This window comes from Aquarana catesbeiana, linkage group LG06 (genome assembly GCF_042186555.1).
Source record: "Aquarana catesbeiana isolate 2022-GZ linkage group LG06, ASM4218655v1, whole genome shotgun sequence".
NCBI classification, from domain to species: domain Eukaryota; kingdom Metazoa; phylum Chordata; class Amphibia; order Anura; family Ranidae; genus Aquarana; species Aquarana catesbeiana.
Window position 1 is genome coordinate 16,652,784 of NC_133329.1, and position 27,182 is coordinate 16,679,965.

The 27,182-nt window shown below is 45.6% G+C and overlaps 1 protein-coding gene across 1 annotated transcript; it reads right to left on the minus strand.

The window, feature by feature from the left end:
- Nucleotides 1–6,827: 6,827 nt before the first annotated feature.
- Nucleotides 6,828–22,990, minus strand: LOC141148186 (uncharacterized). The gene is made up of 4 exons (XM_073635384.1): nucleotides 22,539–22,990; nucleotides 18,056–18,176; nucleotides 16,359–16,432; nucleotides 6,828–9,330 (listed from the first exon to the last, which is right to left on the minus strand). The coding sequence occupies exons 1-4, from the start codon at nucleotides 22,855–22,857 to the stop codon at nucleotides 8,927–8,929; spliced, it is 918 nt and encodes a 305-aa protein (XP_073491485.1). The 5' UTR covers nucleotides 22,858–22,990; the 3' UTR covers nucleotides 6,828–8,926.
- Between the last annotated feature and the right edge of the window lie 4,192 nt (nucleotides 22,991–27,182).

Sequence of the window (27,182 nt, forward strand, 5' to 3'; positions counted from 1 at the left end):
GGCTGCATTCATCTTTCCCTCGATTGCAACCAGTCGTCCTGTCCCTGCAGCTGAAAAACACCCCCACAGCATGATGCTGCCACCACCATGCTTCACTGTTGGGACTGTATTGGACAGGTGATGAGCAGTGCCTGGTTTTCTCCACACATACCGCTTAGAATTAAGACCAAAAAGTTCTATCTTGGTCTCATCAGACCAAATAATCTTATTTCTCACCATCTTGGAGTCCTTCAGGTGTTTTTTAGCAAACTCCATGCGGGCTTTCATGTGTCTTGCACTGAGGAGAGGCTTCCGTCGGGCCACACTGCCATAAAGCCCCGACTGGTGGAGGGCTGCAGTGATGGTTGACTTTCTACAACTTTCTCCCATCTCCTGACTGCATCTCTGGAGCTCAGCCACAATGATCTTTGGGTTCTTCTTTACCTCTCTCACCAAGGCTCTTCTCCCCCGATAGCTCAGTTTGGCCAGACGGCCAGCTCTAGGAAGGGCTCTGGTTGTCCCAAACGTCTTCCATTTAAGGATTATGGAGGCCACTGTGCTCTTAGGAACCTTAAGGGCAGCAGAAATTTTTTTTGTAACCTTGGCCAGATCTGTGCCTTGCCACAATTCTGTCTCTGAGCTCTTCAGGCACTTCCTTTGACCTCATGATTCTCATTTGCTCTGACATGCACTGTGAGCTGTAAGGTCTTATATAGACAGGTGTGTGGCTTTCCTAATCAAATCCAATCAGTATAATCAAAACACAACTGGACTCAAATGAAGGTGCAGAACCATCTCAAGGATGATCAGAAGAAATGGACAGCACCTGAGTTATATATATGAGTGTCACAGCAAAGGGTCTGAATACTCATGTCTGTATTAGATCAAAAGGGGCTTCTACTAAATACTGAGCAAAGGGTCTGAATACTTAGGACCATGTGATATTTCAGTTTTTTCTTTTTTAATAAATCTGCGTGTACAATATGAGGTGCTGTGTGTACAATATGGGGTGCTGTGTGTACAATATGGGGTGCTGTGTGTACAATATGAGGTGCTGTGTGTACAATATGGGGTGCTGTGTGTACAATATGAGGTGTTGTGTGTACAATATGGGGTGCTGTGTGTACAATATGGGGTGCTGTGTGTACATTAACCACTTAAGGACCGCCTAACGCCGATTTACGTCGGCAAGGCGGCACGGGCAGGCAAAATCACGTACATGTACGTGATTTGCCTCTCGCGGGTGGGGGGTCCGATCGGACCCCCCCCCGGTGCCCGAAGCGGTCCCGTTCTGTTCCCCGGCGATCCGAGATGAGGGGGAGGCCATCCGTTCGTGGCCCCCCCCTCGCGATCGCCGCCGGCCAATGGGAACACTCCTTTGCTGCTGTATGCTAAACAGCAGCAAAGGAAATGATGTCATCTCCCCTCGGCTCGGTATTTTCCGTTCCAGCGCCGAGGGGAGAAGACATCAATGTGAGTGCACAACACTACACACACACAGTAGAACATGCCAGGCATACAAAACACCCCGATCCCCCCCCCGATCGCCCCCCGATCCCCCCCCAATCACCCCCCCCCCCCCTGTCACAAACTGACACCAGCAGGTTTTTTTTTTTTTTTTTTTTTTTTTTTTCTGATTACTGCATAGTGTCAGTTTGTGACAGTTACAGTGTTAGGGCAGTGAATATTACCCCCCTTTAGGTCTAGGGTACCCCCCTAACCCCCCCTAATAAAGTTTTAACCCCTTGATCACCCCCTGTCACCAGTGTTGCTAAGCGATCATTTTTCTGATCGCTGTATTAGTGTCACTGGTGACGCTAGTTAGTGAGGTAAATATTTAGGTTCGCCGTCAGCGTTTTATAGTGACAGGGACCCCCATATACTTCCTAATAAATGTTTTAACCCCTTGATTGCCCCCTAGTTAACCCTTTCACCACTGATCACCGTATAACCGTTACGAGTGACGCAGGTTAGTTCGTTTATTTTTTATAGTGTCAGGGCACCCGCCGTTTATTACCTAATAAAGGTTTAGCCCCCTGATCGCCCGGCGGTGATATGCGTCGCCCCAGGCAGCGTCAGATTAGCGCCAGTACCGCTAACACCCACGCACGCAGCATGCGCCTCCCTTAGTGGTATAGTATCTGATCGGATCAATATCTGATCTGATCAGATCTATACTAGCGTCCCCAGCAGTTTAGGGTTCCCAAAAACACAGTGTTAGCGGGATCAGCCCAGATACCCGCTAGCACCTGCGTTTTGCCCCTCCGCCCGGCCCAGCCCAGCCCACCCAAGTGCAGTATCGATCGATCACTGTCACTTACAAAACACTAAACGCATAACTGCAGCGTTCGCAGAGTCAGGCCTGATCCCTGCGATCGCTAACAGTTTTTTTGGTAGCATTTTGGTGAACTGGCAAGCAAGCACCAGGCAGCGTCAGGTTAGCGCCAGTACCGCTAACACCCACGCACGCACCGTACACCTCCCTTAGTGGTATAGTATCTGATCGGATCAATATCTGATCCGATCAGATCTATACTAGCGTCCCCAGCAGTTTAGGGTTCCCAAAAACGCAGTGTTAGCGGGATCAGCCCAGATACCTGCTAGCACCTGCGTTGTGCCCCTCCGCCCGGCCCAGCCCAGCCCACCCAAGTGCAGTATCGATCGATCACTGACACTTACAAGGCACTAAACGCATAACTGCAGCGTTCGCAGAGTCAGGCCTGATCCCTGCGATCGCTAACAGTTTTTTTGGTAGCATTTTGGTGAACTAGCAAGCACCGGCCCCAGGCAGCGTCAGGTTAGCGCCAGTACCGCTAACACCCACGCACGCAGCATACGCCTCCTTTAGTGGTATAGTATCTGAACGGATCAATATCTGATCCGATCAGATTAGATCTATACTAGCGTCCCCAGCAGTTTAGGGTTCCCAAAAACGCAGTGTTAGCGGGATCAACCCAGATACCTGCTAGCACCTGCGTTTTGCCCCTCCGCCCGGCCCAGTCCAGCCCACCCAAGTGCAGTATCGATCGATCACTGTCACTTACAAAACACTAAACGCATAACTGCAGCGTTCGCAGAGTCAGGCCTGATCCCTGCGATCGCTAACAGTTTTTTTGGAAGCTTTTTATTGAACTGGCAAGCACCAGCGGCCTAGTACACCCCGGTCGTAGTCAAACCAGCACTGCAGTAACACTTGGTGACGTGGCGAGTCCCATAAGTGCAGTTCAAGCTGGTGAGGTGACAAGCACAAGTAGTGTCCCGCTGCCACCAAAAAGACAAACACAGGCCTGTCGTGCCCATAGTGCCCTTCCTGCTGCATTCGCCAATCCTAATTGGGAACCCACCACTTCTGCAGCGCCCGTACTTCCCCCATTCACATCCCCCAACGAAATGCAGTCGGCTGCATGAGAGGCATTTTTATGTGCTCCCGAGTACCCCTACCCAACGAACCCCCCCCAAAAAGATGTTGTGTCTGCAGCAAACGCGGATATAGGCGTGACACCCGCTATTATTGTCCCTTCTGTCCTGACAATCCTGGTCTTTGCATTGGTGAATGTTTTGAACGCTACCATACACTAGTTGAGTATTAGCGTAGGGTACAGCATTGCACAGACTAGGCACACTTTCACAGGGTCTCCCAAGATGCCATCGCATTTTGAGAGACCCGAACCTGGAACCGGTTACAGTTATAAAAGTTAGTTACAAAAAAAGTGTAAAAAAAAAAAATATATATATAAAATAAAAAAAAATAGTTGTCGTTTTATTGTTCTCTCTCTCTATTCTCTCTCTCTATTGTTCTGCTCTTTTTTTACTGTATTCTATTCTGCAGTGTTTTATTGTTATTGTTATTGTTATTGTTATTATGTTTTATCATGTTTGTTTTTCAGGTATGTAATTATTTATACTTTATTGTTTACTGTGCTTTATTGTTAACCATTTTTTTGTCTTCAGGTACGCCATTCACAACTTTGAGTGGTTATACCAGAATGATGCCTGCAGGTTTAGGTATCATCTTGGTATCATTCTTTTCAGCCAGCGGTCGGCTTTCATGTAAAAGCAATCCTAGCGGCTAATTAGCCTCTAGACTGCCTTTACAAGCCGTGGGAGGGAATGCCCCCCCCCCCCCACCGTCTTCCGTGTTTTTCTCTGGCTCTCCTGTCTCAACAGGGAACCTGAGAATGCAGCCGGTGATTCAGCCAGCTGACCATAGAGCTGATCAGAGACAAGAGTGGCTCCAAACATCTCTATGGCCTAAGAAACCGGAAGCTACGAGCATTTTATGACTTAGATTTCGCCGGATGTAAATAGCGCCATTGGGAAATTGGGGAAGCATTTTATCACACCGATCTTGGTGTGGTCAGATGCTTTGAGGGCAGAGGAGAGATCTAGGGTCTAATAGACCCCAATTTTTTCAAAAAAGAGTACCTGTCACTACCTATTGCTATCATAGGGGATATTTACATTCCCCGAGATAACAATAAAAATGATTTAAAAAAAAAAAAAATGAAAGGAACAGTTTAAAAATAAGATAAAAAAGCAAAAAAATAATAAAGAAAAAAAAAAAAAAAAAAAAAGCACCCCTGTCGCCCCCTGCTCTTGCGCTAAGGCGAACGCAAGCGGCGGTCTGTCGTCAAACGTAAACACCAATTGCACCATGCATGTGAGGTATCGCCGCGAAGGTCAGATCGAGGGCAGTAATTTTTGCAGTAGAGCTCCTCTGTAGATCTAAAGTGGTAACCTGTAAAGGCTTTTAAAGGCTTTTAAAAATGTATTTATTTTGTTGCCACTGCACGTTTGTGCGCAATTGTAAAGCATGTCATGTTTGGTATCCATGTACTCGGTCTAAGATCATCTTTTTTATTTCATCAAACATTTGGGCAATATAGTGTGTTTTAGTGCATTAAAATTTAAAAAAGTGTGTTTTTTCCCCAAAAAATGCGTTTGAAAAATCGCTGCGCAAATACTGTGTGAAAAAAAAAAATGAAACACCCACCATTTTAATCTGTAGGGCATTTGCTTTAAAAAAATATATAATGTTTGGGGGTTCAAAGTAATTTTCTTGCAAAAAAAAAAAAACTTTTTCATGTAAAAAATAAGTGTCAGAAAGGGCTTTGTCTTCAAGTGGTTAGAAGAGTGGGTGATGTGTGACATAAGCTTCTAAATGTTGTGCATAAAATGCCAGGACAGTTCAAAACCCCCCCAAATGACCCCATTTTGGAAAGTAGACACCCCAAGCTATTTGCTGAGAGGCATGTCGAGTCCATGGAATATTTTATATTGCGACACAAGTTGCGGGAAAGAGACAAATTTTTTTTTTTTTTTTTTTTTTTTTGCACAAAGTTGTCACTAAATGATATATTGCTCAAACATGCCATGGGAATATGTGAAATTACACCCCAAAATACATTCTGCTGCTTCTCCTGAGTACGGGGATACCACATGTGTGAGACTTTTTGGGAGCCTAGCCGTGTACGGGACCCCGAAAACCAATCACCGCCTTCAGGCTTTCTAAGGGGCGTGAATTTTTGATTTCACTCTTCACTGCCTATCACAGTTTCGGAGGCCATGGAATGCCCAGGTGGCACAAAACCCCCCCAAATGACCCCATTTTGGAAAGTAGACACCCCAAGCTATTTGCTGAGAGGTATAGTGAGTATTTTGCAGACCTCACTTTTTGTCACAAAGTTTTGAAATTTGAAAAAAGAAAAAAAAAAAAAGTTTTTTCTTGTCTTTCTTCATTTTCAAAAACAAATGAGAGCTGCAAAATACTCACCATGCCTCTCAGCAAATAGCTTGGGGTGTCTACTTTCCAAAATGGGGTCATTTGGGGGGGGTTTGTGCCACCTGGGCATTCCATGGCCTCCGAAACGGTGTTAGGCAGTGAAGAGTAAAATCAAAAATTCACGCCCTTAAAAACGCTGAAGGCGGTGATTGGTTTTCGGGGCCCCGTACGCGGCTAGGCTCCCAAAAAGTCCCACACATGTGGTATCCCCATACTCAGGAGAAGCAGCTAAATGTATTTTGGGGTGCAATTCCACATAGGCCCATGGCCTGTGTGAGCAATATATCATTTAGTGACAACTTTGTGCAAAAAAAAAAAAAAAAAAAAAAAAAGTGTCACTTTCCCGCAACTTGTGTCAAAATATAAAATATTCCATGGACTCAATATGCCTCTCAGCAAATAGCTTGGGGTGTCTACTTTCCAAAATGGGGTCATTTGGGGGGGGGTTGTGCCACCTGGGCATTCCATGGCCTCCGAAACTGTGATAGGCAGTGAAGAGTGAAATCAACAAGTTACACCCTTAGAAATCCTGAAGGCGGTGATTGGTTTTCGGGGTCCCATACGCGGCTAGGCTCCCAAAAAGTTCCACACATGTGGTATCCCCGTACTCAGGAGAAGTAGCTGAATATATTTTGGGGTGCAATTCCACATAGGCCCATGGCCTGTGTGAGCAATATATCATTTAGTGACAACTTTTTGTAAATATTTTTTTTTTTTTTTTTTTTTGTCATTATTCAATCACTTGGGACAAAAAAAATAAATATTCAATGGGTTCAACATGCCTATCAGCAATTTCCTTGGGGTGTCTACTTTCCAAAATGGGGTCATTTGGGGGGGTTTTGTACTGCCCTGCCATTTTAGCACCTCAAGAAATGACATAGGCAGTCATAAACTAAAAGCTGTGTAAATTCCAGAAAATGTACCCTAGTTTGTAGACGCTATAACTTTTGCGCAAACCAATAAATATACGCTTATTGACATTTTTTTTACCAAAGACATGTGGCCGAATACATTTTGGCCTAAATGTATGACTAAAATTGAGTTTATTGGATTTTTTTTATAACAAAAAGTAGAAAATATCATTTTTTTTCAAAATTTTCGGTCTTTTTCCGTTTATAGCGCAAAAAATAAAAACTGCAGAAGTGATCAAATACCATCAAAAGAAAGCTCTATTTGTGGGAAGAAAAGGACGCAAATTTCGTTTGGGTACAGCATTGCATAACCGCGCAATTAGCAGTTAAAGCGACGCAGTGCCAAATTGGAAAAAGACCTCTGGTCCTTAGGCAGCATAATGGTCCGGGGCTCAAGTGGTTAATGAGGAAAAAAATGAACTTAAATGATTTTAGCAAATGGCTGCAATATAACAAAGAGTGAAAAATTTAAGGGGGTCTGAATACTTTCCGTCCCTACTGTATATATATATATATATCCACACACCATAATCCCCGCCCTCCAGGGGTGGCCCATAACTCTTGGCAATATAGTGTGAATGAGCATGTTTAGAGTGGAGAAACTTGACTGGCCTGCACAGAGTCCTGACCTCAACCCAATAGAACATCTTTGGGATGAATTAGAGTGGAGACTGCGACCCAGGCCTTCTCGTCCAACATCAGTGCCTGACCTCACAAACGCACATCATTACTCTCCCTTTAATTCAAGAGTCTCCCTCTTCCCCCCTATATAAGATGTCAACCTTTACATACAGTAAGAATTTCCCCGTTCACATAGCAATCCCCCCTTACATCAGTGTCCCCCCTTACATCAGTGTCTTTCCTTACAGCAAAGTCCCCCCTAATGTCAAAGTCCCCCTTTACAGCAGTGTCCCTCTTACATCAATGCGCCATCGTGCATAACTGTCCCACCCTTACATCAATGTCTCCCTTTACATCAATGTGCCCCCCCCCCCCGTATTAATAGTCTCCCATTTACATCAAGAGTCTCCCTTGTTCTCCTTTACATAATGAGTTCCCCCCTTCAATAATGTGCCACCTTACATAAGAGCCCCCCTTACATTATTGTGCCACCTTACACCAGAGCCCCCCCTTACATTAAAGTGCCCTCTTACATCAAACTCCCCCCTTACATTGCTAGTGGTCCTAACAACACTAGTTCCATACACTAGCTAGTGGTCCCGACAACCACCGATGGATGTGGTTGGGTTGAAGGACTTTCAGAGCACTCCCCTAGACTCTGAGCTGGCATTCCATAAGCTGCTCAGTACATTAGTGACCATACAGAACTGACCTATAAGCTGCAGCCGCCAGTGACACACCACTGACCCCCTACTCATAAAGGACCATAGATTTCATATGTTATACAGTAGATCGTATTTTAACAATTAAAGACAGATATGTTGATGAGCCAAAAAAAAACATTTAAAACATCTAAAAAAGGTCTGCAGATGTGGCCAATTCCAGGCCGTTCTGGTAGACAAAGCAGTGACACGTCTAGAAGATCTTTCCCCACATTTTATTGGCCAATGATTATGATGGGCTACCAAAATGACTAATACAAATGTGTTATGCCGCGTACACACGGTCGGACTTTCCGATAACAAATGTTCGATGTGAGCTTGTTGTCGGAAAGTCCGACCGTGTGTAGGCTCCATCGAACATTTGCTGTCGGACTTTCCACCAACAAATGTTTGAGAGCAGGTTCTCAAATTTTCCGACAACAAACTTTGTTGTCAGAAATTCCGAGTGTTCCGATGCACAAAACACTACGCATGCTCGGAATCATGAAGAAGAGCCGCACTGGCTATTGAACTTCATTTTTCTCGGCTCGTCGTACGTGTTGTACGTCACCGCGCTCTTGACGTTCGGAATTTCCGACCAACTTTGTGTGACCGTGTGTGTGCAAGACAAGTTTGAGCCGACATCCGTCGGAAATAAATCCACGGTTTTGTTGTCAGAATGTCCGATCGTGTGTATGGGGCATTAGAGGCAGGAAGGCACGGGAGAACTTTAACACTATGAAGAAGTGTCGGAGCTTTGCTTGTCAGAACGGATTGGAATCCAACCTTATTGGGGCAATTTTCAAGGCCGATGCAGGTATAAGAACCCCTGTGTGCCTGAACTTTTTATCTGCAGATTGTTTTTTGGTTTAAAGATGGAGCAATTTTCAAACATTCCTTTAACTCATAATGTGAGTAATAAGGCCGGCATGTTAAGAAATTGCACAATCCCTTCCCCCTGAGCTTTCCTGACGTTGTTGTTGTTCTCTCCTCCGTCTTTCGCTCTCCAATCTTTCTCTCTCATCGTTTTCTCTCTCATGTTTTTCTCTCTCCTGATTAAGTTCGATCTGATGGATGTAGTTGTACATAAATTTCTTCCTCTCTATCCGTTCTTTTTTCGGGTCTCTTGGCTGTTCCAGGCGGAAACTGACGTTCCTCAAGGCAGTGTCTATCACCATCAGGATTTCGGAGGATCTTCCCAGAGTTTTTATTTTACTCTCCATGGTATAATTCTCAATGGCCATCACCGTCTCCGCACCCATGAGTCTGAATATTTTCTCAACTTCCAGGTAATCTCCTTCCGTTTTGAAGGTGAGGACAATGATGGGAACGATACCTGAAGAAGAGGAACACAGTGAGCATCTCAAAGAATTCTCTTTAGCCAAAGGAACATTTCTAATAAGGCATGGCAGGCCTATGGCTAGGGGTGGTTGTCTATTACTGGGCCCATGTTACATTACATTCATACTGTGCCAATGAGGGCAACATATAATGTTATTAGGCTATTTTCTTGGCAGTTTGAGTACTCCTCATTCACACAGCATAGAGCGAATCAGGAAAATTTTGCAATAACCATTTGTCTACCAGTGCTATTTATAAATGGTGGACAGTGATTTGTACCACTTGCTGAACGATATATGCATAAAATTGTCCTGTCAGCAAATGGTCATACCATAATCATGACTGCAGCATTTTTTATTTCCGCCAGCGATTGGCTGATCACTTTTACAGCACTGCTAAGGGTACCAATTCGCCTGCTCATGGTGGTTTCTGGTAGGTGTCCTGGGGAAAAAAGTGTGGGAACTCACCCAAGATTCCCGCCCCCCCACCTAAAAAATAAAAAAAGTGTTTGTGTGTGTGTGTGTGTATATATATATATATATATACACACACACAATGTCCTCAGGCCGTCTTTGTTGAATGTGCAAAGTGGGACCCAGGCCCCGGGCTGCTCACTCCAAAGTGCCCATCAATCAGCCTGATCAGTGCCTGTCAAATGCAGCCTCACCAGTGCCCAGCAATGCAGCCTCACCATCAGGGCCGGACTTATCATTGGGCTTGAGTGGGCTCAAGCCCATGGGCCCCGCTGAATAGGGGGCCCCGCGAGCAGGGCCGGATCCACGGCAAACTCCTGCCCACTAGCCAGCCCGTTTCGCCGGCACCACTGCTTATTATTTAACGGGGACCGATCGGGCTTGTGTACTCTCACTTCCTGGTAGCAGTGGAACGCAAGATAGGGCCTCCCATGTCTTGCATCATTTCCGGCTGATTACATCACGTCCGCCCTATCGCGCGTTCCCCTGCTACAAGGAAGTGAGGGTACACAAGTCCAATCGGTCCCCGTGAAATAAGCAGCAGTGCCAACAAAACGGGCTGGCTAGCAGGCGGGAGTTTGCTGCCCCCCTGAATGTTAGAAATCATGGGGCCCCCGTACATCCTACCTGACGGGGCCCCATTTGACCCAGTGGCAGGCGACATGACAAGTGACACCCTGCATCCGCTGACAAGTGACACCCTGCATCCGCTGACAAGTGACACCCTGCATCCCCTGACAAGTAACACCCTGCATCCCCTGACAAGTGACACCCTGCATCCGCTGACAAGTGACACCCTGCATCCCCTGACAAGTAACACCCTGCATCCCCTGACAAGTGACACCCTGCATCCCCTGACAAGTAACACCCTGCATCCCCTGACAAGTGACACCCTTCATCCCCTGACAAGTGACACCCTGCATCCCCTGACAAGTGACACCCTGCATCCGCTGACAAGTGACACCCTGCATCCCCTGACAAGTGACACCCTGCATCCGCTGACAAGTGACACCCTACATCCCCTGACAAGTGACACCCTACATCCGATGACAAGTGACACCCTGCATCCCCTGACAAGTGACACCCTGCATCCACTGACAAGTGACACCCTGCATCCCCTGACAAGTGACACCCTGCATCCCCTGACAAGTGACACCCTGCATCCCCTGACAAGTAACACCCTGCATCCCCTGACAAGTGACACCCTGCATCCCCTGACAAGTGACACCCTGCATCCACTGACAAGTGACACCCTGCATCCCCTGACAAGTGACACCCTGCATCCACTGACAAGTGACACCCTGCATCCCCTGACAAGTGACACCCTTCATCCCCTGACAAGTGACACCCTTCATCCCCTGACAAGTGACACCCTGCATCCACTGACAAGTGACACCCTGCATCCCCTGACAAGTGACACCCTGCATCCGCTGACAAGTGACACCCTGCATCCCCTGACAAGTGACACCCTGCATCCACTGACAAGTGACACCCTGCATCCCCTGACAAGTGACACCCTTCATCCCCTGACAAGTGACACCCTTCATCCCCTGACAAGTGACACCCTGCATCCCCTGACAAGTGACACCCTGCATCTCCTGACAAGTGACACCCTGCATCCACTGACAAGTGACGTGACAAGTGACACCCTGCATCCGCTGACAAGTGACGTGACAAGTGACACCCTGCATCCCCTGACAAGTGACACCCTGCATCCGCTGACAAGTGACACCCTGCATCTCCTGACAAGTGACACCCTGCATCCACTGACAAGTGACACCCTGCATCCCCTGACAAGTGACACCCTGCATCCGCTGACAAGTGACACCCTGCATCCCCTGACAAGTGACACCCTGCATCCCCTGACAAGTAACACCCTGCATCCCCTGACAAGTGACACCCTGCATCCCCTGACAAGTGACACCCTGCATCCCCTGACAAGTGACACCCTGCATCCCCTGACAAGTGACACCCTGCATCCCCTGGTAAGTGACACCCTTCATCCCCTGACAAGTGACACCCTACATCCCCTGACAAGTGACACCCTTCATCCCCTGACAAGTGACACCCTACATCCCCTGACAAGTGACACACTGCATCCCCTGACAAGTGACACCCTGCATCCGCTGACAAGTGACACCCTGCATCCACTGACAAGTGACACACTGCATCCCCTGACAAGTGACACCCTGCATCCGCTGACAAGTGACACCCTGCATCCGCTGACAAGTGACACCCTGCATCCCCTGACAAATGACACCCTGCATCCACTGACAAGTGACACCCTGCATCCACTGACAAGTGACACCCTGCATCCCCTGACAAGTGACACCCTGCATCTCCTGGTAAGTGACACCCTTCATCCCCTGACAAGTGACACCCTGCATCCCCTGACAAGTGACACCCTTCATCCCCTGACAAGTGACACCCTGCATCCGCTGACAAGTGACAACCTGCATCTCCTGGTAAGTGACACCCTTCATCCCCTGACAAGTGACACCCTGCATCCGCTGACAAGTTGTGACAGACCTAGCCAGAACAGAGGCTTTTGGAGAGGACTGTATGCAAGCCTGTTGCCTTTTGATTATGGGTCCTGGATTTTCAATGGAACAATACTCTTTGTGAGGTGAATGAGAAATCCAGGCTGAACTGCACTAATCAGACTCAGTCGTGTATATATGTATATATTGTATGGGGACTCCTTACTGTAGATTTGTGTCCCTGAAGAGGGAGGGGGGATTCCTCCAGCAGCCCCCTGCTGATAAGACTGATTCATTCTGTTGGGACACATCCTGTGAGGAGATGCTGGTGTCATCAATTCCAATTACCTGTGTTTATGTTACTTGAATGAGCTGATGACATTGTCCTCTATACAATGTAGGAGACGGGACGACTCCTATTGGAGCTGCTATTGTGAGAAATGTCCTGTGATAATTAACTCAGTCTGGGCAATAGGTCATGTCTCAGTCACCTAGGCTGTATAAAGGATTAGTTAATTAGCTCATGTCAATTATGTTAATTAGCTTACAGTTCTATTGTTAGAGGAGGTTCCAACGGCATATAAAGTCTTGTAATTTTGATTCTAAGTAAAGTGAGTTCTTGGTAGCAACAAGCAAGTGTCGCCTTGTTTTGTGCTCAGAGAGGTTGGGATATCTGTATACAGACTGGGAGGAAGTGGTATATGACGGAAGCACTCAAGCAGAGTGTGGGACGTTCCGTGACATTGGTGGCAAGCAGCGGGAAAGCTTCCTGCAGTCTGGGAAATTTAAACCTCCACCTGGATCCAAGATCAGGATAGCAGACTTCAGTCACCCCAGCGGAGATATGGACCTGGCATCAGAATTCCCGAGGCTGCTGCGAATCATCCTTTCAACATACACCAGGACTGTGTCTGAGGATGGATACCTGGAGCTTAGGCAGCAAATTCGGGTGGAGCTCTGGATTGCAGCCCTCCGTCTCGCTGGTATAAAACAGGGCAGTGCTTTCCAACCCAAGAGCAACGGGCCAGTGACCAACGGGCATTGCGGATGGCATTCCTGGGAGAGCAGCCCCAGGAGCAATGGGTGACTGAGTTGGACAGGTTGGTCCAGCAGGAGATAGAGCTGGACAATCGTTATCGGGCTCTGCAATGGCACGCAGAGGAGGGATATTTAGGGGAGACGACAGAATGCTCTCCGGAGGGATATGACTTTGGCGGCCCTGGATTGCTGTGGGAGAACCTTACAGATCTTTTTATGTTTGGCGATGAAGGGGAACCTGACCTTGAGGACCTGAGAGAATATAGAGAGTCTATGCTCGGTCTTGCAGGGGTCTCAGAGCTCAAACCTGATCTGGACCATTTGCTAAGGAAGGAACAGCATCTGGAAAGGGCATACAGGAAACTGCTAGAACAAGTTCAGCAGCATGCCAGATAATCGGCAGTGGAAAATCCGGAGATTGCCGTCCCCAAACCTGAAGTGCTGACAACAGGGCAGAGATCTGCTAACCTCTGCCCAGAAATGATAGCATCTTCTGGGTTCCATGGACAGGAGATGGTGAACCTCTATCCCCAGACATCAGTTGCAGAGACATGGGATTTGATAGACTTTTCTGCTGAGGAAAAACAACCTGATGAGCCTCCAGCAGAAGAGCTGCTATCAGGGCCAAAGTTCACTGTGTTCTGCCCAGCACCAACAGTGGCTTCGGCCTTCCTGAGAGAAGAGGTAGTCGGCCTTTCTCCCACAACACTGACAGGGACATGTGATTTTCTGCCAGCAGCATCTATGGAGTTAAAACAAACTTCTCCAGCTGAAGATCTGGTAACTGAACAGAGGGTCCAAGACCTCTGTCCCACACTTTTACCACTTCCAGAGACTGGGGATTTAATAGACATTTCTGTAGAGGAGGAACCACCTAGCAAACCCCCAGCAGAAGTGCTGGCAACCGGACAGAGGGTCCAAGACCTCTGCCCCACACCTGTGGCAGTTTCGGAGGCTCAGGGTGAGAAGGTGGCAATCACTTCCCAGCAGCAGATACAGGGGGAGAAGGGAGAGGAGGTGTTCGTTGTCCCTCCCCAACAGTTGGCCAGGGTGGAGGAAGCGGCCTTCCCTCCCCAGCAAAGATCAGTGCACCTGGGAGACAGTACCATCGACATGTCGTCCCAGCAGCCAGATGAGGTAATGGAAAAGGAAGCAGCCGGCTCACCTCCCCAATGGCAGCTACACAGTTTGGGAGTGGAGGAAGCCAGCCTCCTGCCCCAACGGTTAGCCGGAGCGGAGGATGCGGAGTCCCCAGCAGAAGTGTTGGCAACAGGGCAGAGTGCTACCAACCTCTGCCCAGCACCGGCAACAACTACAGAGTTCCAGGGAGGTGGGGCAGTCGGCCTCCCTCCCCAACAGTTAGCTGGAACAGATGGTGTGGGGTTTCCAGCAGAAGGGCTGGCAACAGGGCCGAGGACTGCTGGCCTCTGCCCTCAACTAACAGAGGATGGATTTCCTGTGAAGGTGGATGGGACTTCAGTCTCCACCTGTATACCCCAGGGATGCTGGGCAGTAGGCCAAGATCCCCAACAGCATGACAGAGTGAGCCCAGACACCCTGTCTTCTCTCCAGCGGCAGAAAGGATTCCAGGGAGAAGAGCCAGTCCAGGCCTCTCCCCAGCGGCAAATATGTTCTCTGAGAGAGGCAGAGGTTGGCTGGGTGAGTAATACTTTGTTTGGAACAATTTATTTGGGGTACTGTGTGGGTACAGGCATTAGAGGACTGGAACTACTGACTAACTTCGGAGTCAACCCGTCTGGGGTCTCTTCCTGTGTTAGTCTCCTGCCGAAAGGGGAGAAATGTGACAGACCTAGCCAGAACAGAGGCTGTTGGAGAGGACTGTATGCAAGCCTGTTGCCTTTTGATTATGGGCCCTGGATTTTCAATGGAACAATACTCTTTGTGAGGTGAATGAGAAATCCAGGCTGAACTGTACTAATCGGACTCAGTCGTGTATATATGTATATATTGTATGGGGACTCCTTACTGTAGATTTGTGTCCCTGAAGAGGGAGGGGGGATTCCTCCAGCAGCCCCCTGCTGATAAGACTGATTCATTCTGTTGGGACACATCCTGTGAGGAGATGCTGGTGTCATCAATTCCAACTACCTGTGTTTATGTTAATTGAATGAGCTGATGACATTGTCCTCTATACAATGTAGGAGACGGGACGACTCCTATTGGAGCTGCTATTGTGTTGATATAACTGTGTGAAGCTCGGTGACCACAAGTCTGGGCGAAAGGTCATGTCTCAGTCACCTAGGCTGTATAAAAGATTAGATAATTAGCTCATGTTAATTAAGTTACAGTTGTATTGTTAGAGGAGGTTCCAACGGCATATAAAGTCTTGTAATTTTGATTCTAAATAAAGTGAGTTCTTGGTAGCAACAAGCAAGTGTCGCCTTGTTTTGTGCTCAGAGAGGTTGGGCTATCTGTATACGGACTGGGAGGAAGTGGTATATGACGGAAGCACTCAAGCGGAGTGTGGGACATTCCGTGACACTATATATATATATTATAAAACAAATACAAATAAAATATTTCCCTATGACTATCAGCTACCTCTAGTGACCATAATGCAGTATTTTCCTGTCTCACTTTGCTATTACAAATGAAAAAAAATTCGACCTGGAAAGAAAATAGTCTTATAACATTTGTTTTTGCCCCCCATTCACATAGGATGAATGTACATGCAGTGTCACCGGACATATAGCTCTGCTTTTTTTAGAAATACGCCCCTTATTGTCGAATCATATTTGGTAAAAATCTGCCCCAGTTCCTTCACTTAGCAGCATAAGGGTCATACGGCTGTCACTTCCTCTCTAGGACTCATGTGTTGCAGTGCAGGATTTTCTTCCCTGCTACAGCTGTCTGCAGTAATCCCACCCCTGGTGTCTGACTGACAGGTATTGTGGCCAATCACATGCTGACCAAAGAGATGGCAGCAAGGTTAGTAGAATGAATGGCAGTTAAAGGACAAGAGTAATGGAATCATATCACCAACATGAGGTCTTTATACAGGAAAATGTTACCTGTCATTTTTACGCAGTTTTCCATAAATTTTTTCACATCTTGCTTTTCTCCTGCTGATATTTGTTTTCTGACACTGGAGAAGAGTAGAAGAAGAACACAATGTTTATCCATGTAAATGAATAAAGCGACCCCTTAACACTTATGTGCATGCTTTAATGTGTCTTTAGTTTGAGTGAAAAATATATATTTAGTAAGTTTTTTTTTTTTTTTTTTTAATGAATGCCCTATCACCCTGTCACCCTGTGTGTCAGGACCTGGATCACCTGCTGGTTGCACTGTGGTCCCCAGAGCTACAGGGCGTAGTTCTGGTGTTCACCAGCAGGTGTCTCCCAGCAGATGCCAGTAATTAGGCTCAACCTGATGCTGGCTGCTAGGACGGTACACTATATTACCAAAAGTATTGGGACACCTGCCTTTACACAAACATGAACTTTAATGGCATCCCAGTCTTAGTCCGTAGGGATCAATACTGAGTTGGCCCACCCTTTGCAGCTATAACAGCTTCAACTCTTCTGGGAAGGCTGTCCACAAGGTTTAGGAGTGTGTCTATGTGAATGTTTGACCATTCTTCCAGAAGTACTTTTGTGAGGTCAGGCACTGATGTTGGACAAGAAGGCCTGGCTCGCAGTCTCTGCTCTAATTCATCCCAAAAGGTGTTCTATCGGGTTGAAGTCATGACTCTGTGCAGGCCAGTCAAGTTCCTCCACCCCAAACTCGCTCATCCATGTCTTTATGGACCTTGCTTTGTGCACTGGTCCAAATATTTTTTTTGAGGGGGGTTATGATGTGGGGGTTGTTTTTCAGGGGTTGGGCTTGGCCCCTTAGTTCCAGTGAAGGAAATACCAAGACATTTTGGACCATTTCATGCTCCCACCTTTGTGGGAACAGTTTGGGGATGGCCCCTTCCTGTTCCAACATGACTGCGCACCAGTGCACAAAGCAAGGTCCATAAAGACATGGATGAGCAAGTTTGGGGTGGAAGCACTTGATTGGCCTGCACAGAGTCCTGACCTCAACCTGATAGAACACTTTTTGGGATGAATTAGAGTGGAGACTTCTTGTCCAACATAGGTGCCTGACCTCATAATGGAAGAATGGTCAAACATTCCCATAGTGGAGCATGCTTTGCTGAGGTTTTTCGCCTTCCTCTGGATCAACTGTGGATGAAGGAATGTGTATATGGGATTGTATTTGTTTTTTTGGTTGAACTAGATGGACTTGTGTCTTTTTTCAACCTGACTAACTATGTAACTATATATACGTGATTCTGCACAGGAGGGCCACCCTGTAGCAATATATCTGCTATAGGGTGGTCCTTAAGTGGTTAATAAACTTCATTCTAACCATACTCAGTCTGATTCCAGTTTCCTAAGTATAGCTACACTGGACTGGTCATCCCTGCTGATGCTGGATACCTGCACTTGGTATCTCTTACACTATGTCAGGAAGTACTCTTGTTAGGGGGATCACCAGAAAAAATTAGAGAACAGAAATATACATGCTTAACACTAATTAAAGAAAATAATGTTGACCCCAAACCATAAGATTTTCTTGTAAATACCAAAAAAAAAAAAAACATGGTCACCTTCAGTTCTGAACATATCACCAGCAAACATATCATTAGATCAGCCCACCATCTAATTCCTGGAAACCAATCTGCTCCAAGGAGTCCTCATCTAACACAAGAATCACTTACCTGTACACAAAGATGGGGACAATAAAGTCTGAGGAATTTGGTTCAGCATCTTCGATGTCCTCCATCATAGCCTTGTAATTGTTTCTCCATTCAACTTTCTTTCCGATGGGGATGAAGTTTCCTGGAATTGACAAGGCACAGAGAATGCATCACACCAGAAATCTAGAGTCCAAAAATATTTTTCCATTTAAATAGTTCAAACAAAATTTGCATGTACGGGCAATGCGTTTCAGGGGCGGGGCTAATTTAGGAGGGCAGATACTTCCCTTAAGAAAAAAAAATCTGCCAGGGGCGTGTCTGGCCAGCGAGGAAGAATATATAGAGAGATATAGCGAGAAATATAGAGAAAGGGATAGAGAGATGAAGAGAGAGAGCTATATAAAGAGAGAGAGATATATTTTTAAACATAACACGCCTGAGCTCATCGTTACCCTGAACGGAAAAGATATATATATATTATATATCATCATATATTGTCATCAATATTATGAAATGAATAGTATGCCGTTTGCAATAAACTTTGCATAAAATATTACATTTGCATTTAATTTCAATGGTTCAAAAAAAGTCAGGCAACATGATCGGCCCTCACGCATGTTCACTTCATGTAATTTGGCCCTCTTTGAAAAAAGTTTGGACACCCCTGCTTTATCCATTCTACCATTTGCTTGTTGCACCTATCTTCCCCAATAGATGGCGCCATTTCCTCTTTACTGAACTTGTAGAACTTGTACTTCTTGTAAGTACAACCCCATTAATGCATCAAATACTTCTCCTCCTCCTCATAAGTCTGTACAAAGAACGTCTGCTGACTGCGTTTTGATTTGCGATGACTATTAGATTTGTTTCCCTCAACGTTAAGGGTTTGAATAGCCCTTTAAGCACAAACTCATGTGGTCCAAAGCCCAGAAACTGAAAGGGGATGTTCTATGTATACAGGAAACAAATTTCTCAGCCACCAAAGAGTCCAAATGTTCCCATACACAGTATCCGCATATTTTTTTGCTAATGCAGAATCAAAACACAATGGTGTTCTCATAGCAATTAAGAATACAGTTGCATTTTCTTTACAGGACGTTATCACAGATCGCAGCCATTGTGCCCATCAATTGCTGCCACTGTACCATCAATCGCAGCCACTGTGCCCATCAATCGCAGCCACTGTGCCGAACAATCGCAGCCACTGTGCCCATCAAACTCAGCCACTGTGCTCATCAAACGCAGCCACTGTGCCCATCAATCGCAGCCACTGTACCATCAATCGCAGCCACTGTGCCCATCAATCGCAGCCACTGTGCCTGTCAATCGCAGCCACTGTGCCCATCAATCGCAGCCACTGTGCCATCAAATGCAGCCACTGTGCCCATCAATTGCCCCTACTGTGCCATCAAAGGCAGCCACTGTGCCATCAAATGCAGCCACTGTGCCCATCAATTGCCCCTACTGTGCCATCAAAGGCAGCCACTGTACCATCAATCGCAGTCACTGTGCCCATCAAATGCAGCCACTGTGCCCATCAAACACAGCCACTGTGCCCATCAATCACAGCCACTGTGCCATCAAATGCAGCCACTGTGCCCATCAATCGAAGCCACTGTGCCCATGAATCACAGCCACTGTGCCATCAAATGCAGCCACTGTGCCCATCAAATGCAGCCACTGTGCCCATCAATCACAGCCACTGTGCCATCAAATGCAGCCACTGTGCCCATCAATCGAAGCCACTGTGCCCATGAATCACAGCCACTGTGCCATCAAATGCAGCCACTGTGCCCCATAAAATGCAGAAACTGTGCCATCAAACGCAGCCACAGTGCCCATTAAACGCAGCCACTGTGCCATCAAATGCAGCCACTGTGCCCCCCGCCGGCCTGCCGTCTGCACTTACTTGTCTCAGTGGGACAGCTCCTCGATGTCTTCTTCTGTCCTCTCCACCCGTCCTCTGCTATTATTGGACGCCTGGCGTTTCAGCCAATCAGGTGAGAGGTAACAGATCTGATTGGCAAAGAGGCGGTTTAGTGTTAGGAAAGCGAATATTCATTCGTTTTTCTAACTAAGCTGAGTGACCTGCGAGCACCCAGCATAGCGCTCGCAGGTCACGTTTTTTGACACCTATAAGAGCCTATGGCTCTAATCAGGTGCTTCAAAACCACCCCCCGCTGCTGTAATTCAGGCACCCATATATATATATATATATATATATATATATATATATATATATATATATATATATGATTTTTTACTTGGATATGTTTCATAGCAGAAAATATATATAGATTTTTTTTAATTGTCGGCATTTTTTTCTTTATAGCGCAAAAAATAAAAACCTGCAGAAGTGATCAAATACCACCAAAAGAAAGCTCTATTTGTGGGAAGAAAAAGGATACCAATTTTATTTGGGTACAGCGTTGCATGACTGCGCAATTGTCACTTAAAGTAACACAGTGCTGTATCGCAAAAAATGGTCAGAAGGGGGTGGGGACCTTCCGGAGCTGAAGTGGTTATACGTTTCTTCAATTATAATGTGTGCATAATTAATTCACAGTCACTTTTAGAGTTCCACTTTATAGAGAACCAGACTTAATTAGGTTTATGTAGGAATATTATACCTGGAATCATATTATTAAAGGCTTATATGCTCTGAATAATACAAATAATAATAATATAAAACTGATACATTTGCCCATTTATTTACTTTGAGAATGACTCTGTAGATGAGAGCCACAACTGAGATCTCACAGTTGCTGTCAACTGGCTGACCCCTATGGTGATGATTTGTTGCCCCCAAGCTCTGGAGTGTACATAACTTTAAAAAAAACAGTGCCCCACCGTGGCTTACATTCTTTTTAACTTGATGCTTGAAAATTTTATGCACATTCAGACTAATCAGTAATGGCTCAGCTGAGCAGAACATAGTGGCCCCAAGGCACCGTGTTCTCCAATATGGCCGGATCTCACTTTTCTAGGCTCAGACATCAAGTGGAACCAAACCCTCCTCTTCTTTACAACCAATGAAGCTGCATTAACCTCTGTTTGATCTGCAGTATAACAGAGAACAAATCCAAAACTCTGCTGCTCTATTAACCACTTGGTGGAAACCAGTGCTCTTGGCTGGGATATTCATTCCTAGAACAGAAGTCCGTGATAAGTACAGACTGGCTACTCGGTGAGTTCAGAAATACAAATCCTACATTCTAAAAATCACAGTGCATACAGCTAACATGTTTCGGCCATAATGGGCTTAATCATAACCTCATGCTATGATTAAGGCCAGGGTTGCACAGATAATAGTATCAGTATCGGTATCAGTGCCGATACAGAGTATTTGCACAAGTATCGGTACTCGTGCAAATGCACCGATACCGGAAACCGATACTTTCAGGCTCGGGTCTTTGAACTGTCAGTGGGGTCTCCCCAGTGTTAAAGAAGTCCGGTAATTGGAGCTGTCAAAAAAAAAAAAAGCAGCCCACAATGTTTATTACCAACATTGCTCAGCCCTGAAACACTAACATAAAAAGAAACATTGTTTCTTTTTGTATATTTCTGTTTCTTCATCTGCAGATTAATGGGATGAACAAATGTTCCTCTGTTTAACCCCTTAATAACCCCTAATTTACTCTAATCAGCCTTAATTAACTCCCTATTCTCCTCCATTTATCCACTTGTCGACCGGCTCACGCTGATATACATTGGCAGAATGGCAGGTACAGGCATATTACCGTACCTGTACATTGCCCTTTAAGAAGCGGTTTGCGGGCGCGTGCCCGCTGTGAACTCCGTGAGTGTGATCCCGGGTCCCGTAGACTCAATGTCCACGGGGATACCCGCGTTTGTCTCACGGAGAGGAAGAACGGGGAAATGCTGATGTAAACAAGCATTTCCATGTTCTGCCTAGTTCAGGACACTGATCACAGCTCTCTGTAATCGGGAGCGGTGATCAGTGTCGTGTCACACATAGCCCATCCCCCCACAGTTATAATCACTCCCTGGGACACACTTAACCCCTTCACTGCCCCCTAGTGATTAACCCCTTCACTGCCAGTCACATTTACACAGTAATCAATGCATTTTAATCACACTGATCACTGTATAAATTTGAATGGTCCCAAAATCGCACCAAAAGTGTCTGATCTGTCCGCCATATTGTCGCAGTCACAATAAAAATCGCTGATTGCCGCCATCACTAGTAAAAAAAATATTAATAAAAATGCCATAAAACTATCCCCTATTTTGTAGACGCTATAAACCAATCACAAACCAATCAATAAACGCTTATTGCGATTTTTTTTTACCAAAAATATGTAGAAGAATAAGTATCGCTACTACAACCACAACTACAATAGTCATATAAGAGTTCTAGTTCTATGGAGTGACCAACAAAGTGTTACAGAGCTAAGGGGCATCATCTGGATTTGACATTATTTGTTTTTTTTGGCTAGCCTGCCAGTCCCGTAGCCTTTGGAGCTCTCAGAATGTTACTCACCCAACTGGGCATACACTTCAGCTTTTTCAAAATCATTCATTTTGCTGCATCCTCTGTTGTCTACCATGGTGACCACTTTGGTAAGCGGATAGGCATTTCTGACCATGGTCAGTCCGTGGTTGGTTTCTCGGGCCTCAGCGTGTTCTTTCAAGCTCTCACCCTTTTCCAGGACGTACTTGCAGGAGTTAATGAAGGAAGATTTTCCATGTCCTGTGTAGCCAAACAGCTGTAGTAGGACTCTTGTGTAACCTTGACTGTCCAGATCTCCATCATCCAGCCTGAACTTCTTGATTTTGGCAACTAGCTGTCTAACATCCATTGCTGATAATTTTTTTTTTTTTTTTGTTTTGCTTTTTTCTCTATCTTTCTCAGTTATTTTTGTTCTATTTTCTGTGTCAGTTGCAGTCGTAGCAGTTGCTCGGTCTCAGATACTTTCACTTTCCATTTAGACAATTACTGGAAATGACTCGAGCTGCCGGGGTTGAAAAAAGACACAAGTCCACCTGTAATAGGGCGTACACACGGTTGGACTTTGTTCGGACATTCCGACAACAAAATCCTAGGATTTTTTCTGACGGATGTTGGCTCAAACTTGTCTTGCATACACACGGTCACACAAAGTTGTCGGAAAATCCGATCGTTCTAAACGCGGTGACGTAAAACATGTACGTCGGGACTATAAACGGGGCAGTGGCCAATAGCTTTCATCTCTTTATTTATTCTGAGCATGCGTGGCACTTTGTTCGTCGGATTTGTGTACACACGATCGGAATTTCCGACAACGGATTTTGTTGTCGGAAAATTTTATCTCCTGCTCTCCAACTTTGTGTGTCGGAAAATCCGATGGAAAATGTCCGATGGAGCCCACACACGGTCGGAATTTCCGACAACATGCTCCGATCGGACATTTTCCATCGGAAAATCCGACCGTGTGTATGGGGCATAACTGATTTTAATTTGTCTACTTTTTACAATGTTTCATGTGAGAGTAAACATTTCCTGAGCCCTCCCCCCACCAGATAGTTTACATAGTAACCCCTGACAGACCAGACCAAAATGATCTTAAAAAAGAGAAGCACTTTATTTATTTATTTATTTTTTTGTTATACTTCCGACACACACAAAAATAATTAGAGAAACATTTTGCAATTGTCACAATCTGCCAGAATTTTTGTTTTGTTTTTGTTTCCATTTTAAAGGAGATGTAAACCTTAACAGAGTGACATTTAGTTTACTCTTTGCACTGCGTATCATTAACAATTGTCATTTTTTTCAAATAAAATACTTTTTTTTCACCGTTTTTTTTTTTGTTCAACCATTACTGTATCATAGTGCTGTTGATCTCCTGTAGTTCTTTTGAACCACGCCTGTGCAAATGGCTATTTGTAGATATTCCTGTAATGTCTAAAAGTTGTTCCTGTTTTCCATTTCCTCTTTTCAATTAAACTATATTATATAATAGTGTAGCGCTATGTGTATAAGTGAATAATAGATCTTACATAACTAAACAGTGAGCAAAATTTTAGCCATCCCTCAAAGGGCTAAAATTATATAAAAACAACACTAAGTGCTTCAAAATGACATTTGAGATACAGTGAATATAATAAACCAATAATACAAAAATAGTGTGGTGAATCTAAAATCATACATAAGTGACAAATCAACCAATATAGTCCATGAAGATTGACAATTGAATTAATAGTGACTAGTGGAATAGAAAACCACCACCAAAAGTCTATGAGGGTTGAGTATTGAGAAATGGAACTCCCAAGCTTCCTCGTAAACAAAATTAAACACTTCTGGCAGATGAATAAATAGGTAAGGAACCACAGATGGATGGAGGGTCTAAATAGGTAGCAGGACCATCACCGGAGCATCAAGAAAGGCTTACCAGAATCAGGTGACTTGAAAAGACCTACGTCTTACAAGTCTAAGGAAGCTTAATTGACCACCAGGTCTGATAAGGTGAATCGTCAGATATCCTCAGCTTCAAATGGGGGGAGGGGTCTCACCACAGCTTCAAACGTCCCCAAACGGTACAACAGGCCAAACGGATGTTTCAAATACCATGCGAGAAATAAAGCTCACATGGCATGATATCGTTTAAAAAACATCAATTTATTAAAATAATAAAGGGAACACTCACATGATAGGAGATCAAAAAACAGCTCAAAAACGATCAATCGCGGTAATCGTGAGGAGTCCACCCGACATGTTTCGGCTACAGAGCCTTCATCTGGGGTGTGGAGCCCCCCCACCTTACCGCTATTTAAACACAAAATGACCCCCACTGGGAGTGTCACAATACCAGAAGTTGCACAACTGATGTCACTTCCGGTTGTTAAAAATGATAGTGATTTGCTATTAAACTTTCAGAAATAAGTGTACAATTTAAAGGAAGCGATGGGCGGTATTGTACCGCCATCATCGGCATGTAAAAAGTCCAGATCGAATAATAGATATTACACTGACAGCCTGGCCGGCTAATCCGGAAATGATCCAGAGACGAAAAAAGGAAACGAGTTTAACCTGCCAGGGGGTTTTCAACCTGAGTGATACCATTCTCACTCAGGAAGAGAAAATTATTCTAAATAAGGGTCTCAAGTTCGCCCCTCCGTGTAAATTGAACAAGTTCGATACATTTATCGACATTCAGAAGTTCATTAGGAAAATTAATGTCCAGAGGTATATTATCTCTAATCCCTCTAGGAATGTAGCCAGGGCGGCAACGTCTGGCACTGTTCATTCAGGTTTATCCAACCCCTCTCTTTTTAGCCCCCCAACACAACTCCCACCAGCTATCAATCTGTTCAAAGAGTTAGTGTTGAGAGATTTAGCTAATATTCCATTAAAACGTAGATTTCATAACCCCTTACCTTCAACAGGCCTAAAGACTTTATGCGACAATAAAAATTTGGTTATTCGCCCCGCCGACAAGGGTGGTGGCATTGTTTTATTGAATAAATCAGATTATATTAACGAAATGCACCGTATTTTGGGAGATCAAGAGACATATATTGAACTATCTAGTAATCCTACACAAAAATATAAGAAGGATTTACAAAGACTGGTATCTAAAGGTTTTGATTCTTGCATTTTAAATAAGAAGGAGAGATCATTTCTAGTCCCCATTGCCCCACGCATACCTGTTATGTACTACCTGCCTAAAGTCCATAAGGACCCCCTACACCCTCCAGGTCGGCCAATAATTAGTGGCATTGACTCGGTCACTTAAAAAATCTGAAAATATATAGATTTTTTTCTTCAGCTATCCGTAATAAAGATGCTGTCCTACCTAAAAGATACTAAAGATGTGATCAGGGGGGCGTGGCCTGGATGGGAATGAGATAAGACGTGAGTGACCAGAGCTCCGCTTGTGGCAGATCCTTTACTCGATATCCTGAGACCTAAAAATAGCCTTTTTATCTCACACCCGCGTGCTTGAAGCCAGGTATAACCACTGGGTCATGTCTCCGCCAAAGAGGAACACAGCTGCCTCCTCGTCCCTGGACAGGTACCGAAGAATGGAGCGGGACCACGAGCGGCAAGATGGCGCCTCATCACCAGAGCACACAGCTCCCCAAGCTGACCAGGGGACGGCTGATACAGCCAAGGTGCTGGAGGCGATATCCCTCTGCCAATCCACCCTCACAACAAAGCTGGAAGAGGTAAAAGAGAACATTTCTCTAATTAGACAAGACATGACCAAGCTCCGGGAGAGAGTTACTGAGACGGAGACCAGAATCAGCCGGGCGGAAGACACGCTCTATCCCCTGCAACACTCCCAGGAGGATTTAAAGCGCCAAATACAGCAGTTGGCACAGAAGCAGGACGACTTAGAAAATCGTGCCCGCAGATCCAATCTACGTTTCATTGGCCTCCCGGAGGGCTCAGAGGGAACGGATCCAGCTACTTTCCTAGAAAAGATCTTAATCTCTACATATGGCAGAGAGGCCTTCTCTGGGACATTCGTAGTTGAGCGAGCTCACCGTGTGCCAGCGCACCGCCCACCTGAAGGGGCTCCGCCGCGCACATTTATAGCGAAGTTATTAAATTTCAAGGACCGAGATGCAGTACTACGACTGGCCAGGCTGAAGGGAAACATCCCATTTCAGACGGGACACGTGTCAGCATTTCCGGATTTCTCCGCCGAAGTGCAGAAACAGCGGGCCCGCTTCACGGAGGTAAAAAGGCGCCTTAGAGCTCACCACTTAAAGTACACTATGCTGTTCCCCGCTCGGCTCCGCGTGGCTGGAGATGATCATGCTTATTTCTTTGAGGACTCAGTGCAGGCATCGGAGTGGCTAGATCACCGTGATGCAGAGCTGAACCGTCCTGCCCAGCAAAGATCTCCACGCATCGGTATGTAAAGGTGAGACTCTATGATATTATCAAAGCTAATACGTTCACATGCACTCTACCCTTAATTAAACCTCTGCAATATGCGGTGGCTTGGCCTTGCCGGACGCTGCAACCATACTTTTGGAATGACTTACCCCTGAACGTTTCTCTGGAGACCGGCAGAAATTCAGATCCTTCAAGAATGCCTGCCTGTTATATCCGGCTCTGCAACCCCGTACATTTTCCACTGAGACTGTCAAAGTTGGCTTTCTTATCTCCCTGCGGACCAATGAACCCCAGGCA

Bases quoted from the DNA above. Each gene is read 5' to 3' on its own strand.
- LOC141148186 (XM_073635384.1), bottom strand. From the start codon at position 22,857: ATGGATGTTAGACAGCTAGTTGCCAAAATCAAGAAGTTCAGGCTGGAT. The intron at 18,177-22,538 runs GTGAGTAACATT...TGTCAATTCCAG, and splicing joins TGAAGTGTATGCCCAGTTGG to GAAACTTCATCCCCATCGGA. The intron at 16,433-18,055 runs GTAAGTGATTCT...ACTCTTCTCCAG, and splicing joins GTCCCCATCTTTGTGTACAG to TGTCAGAAAACAAATATCAG.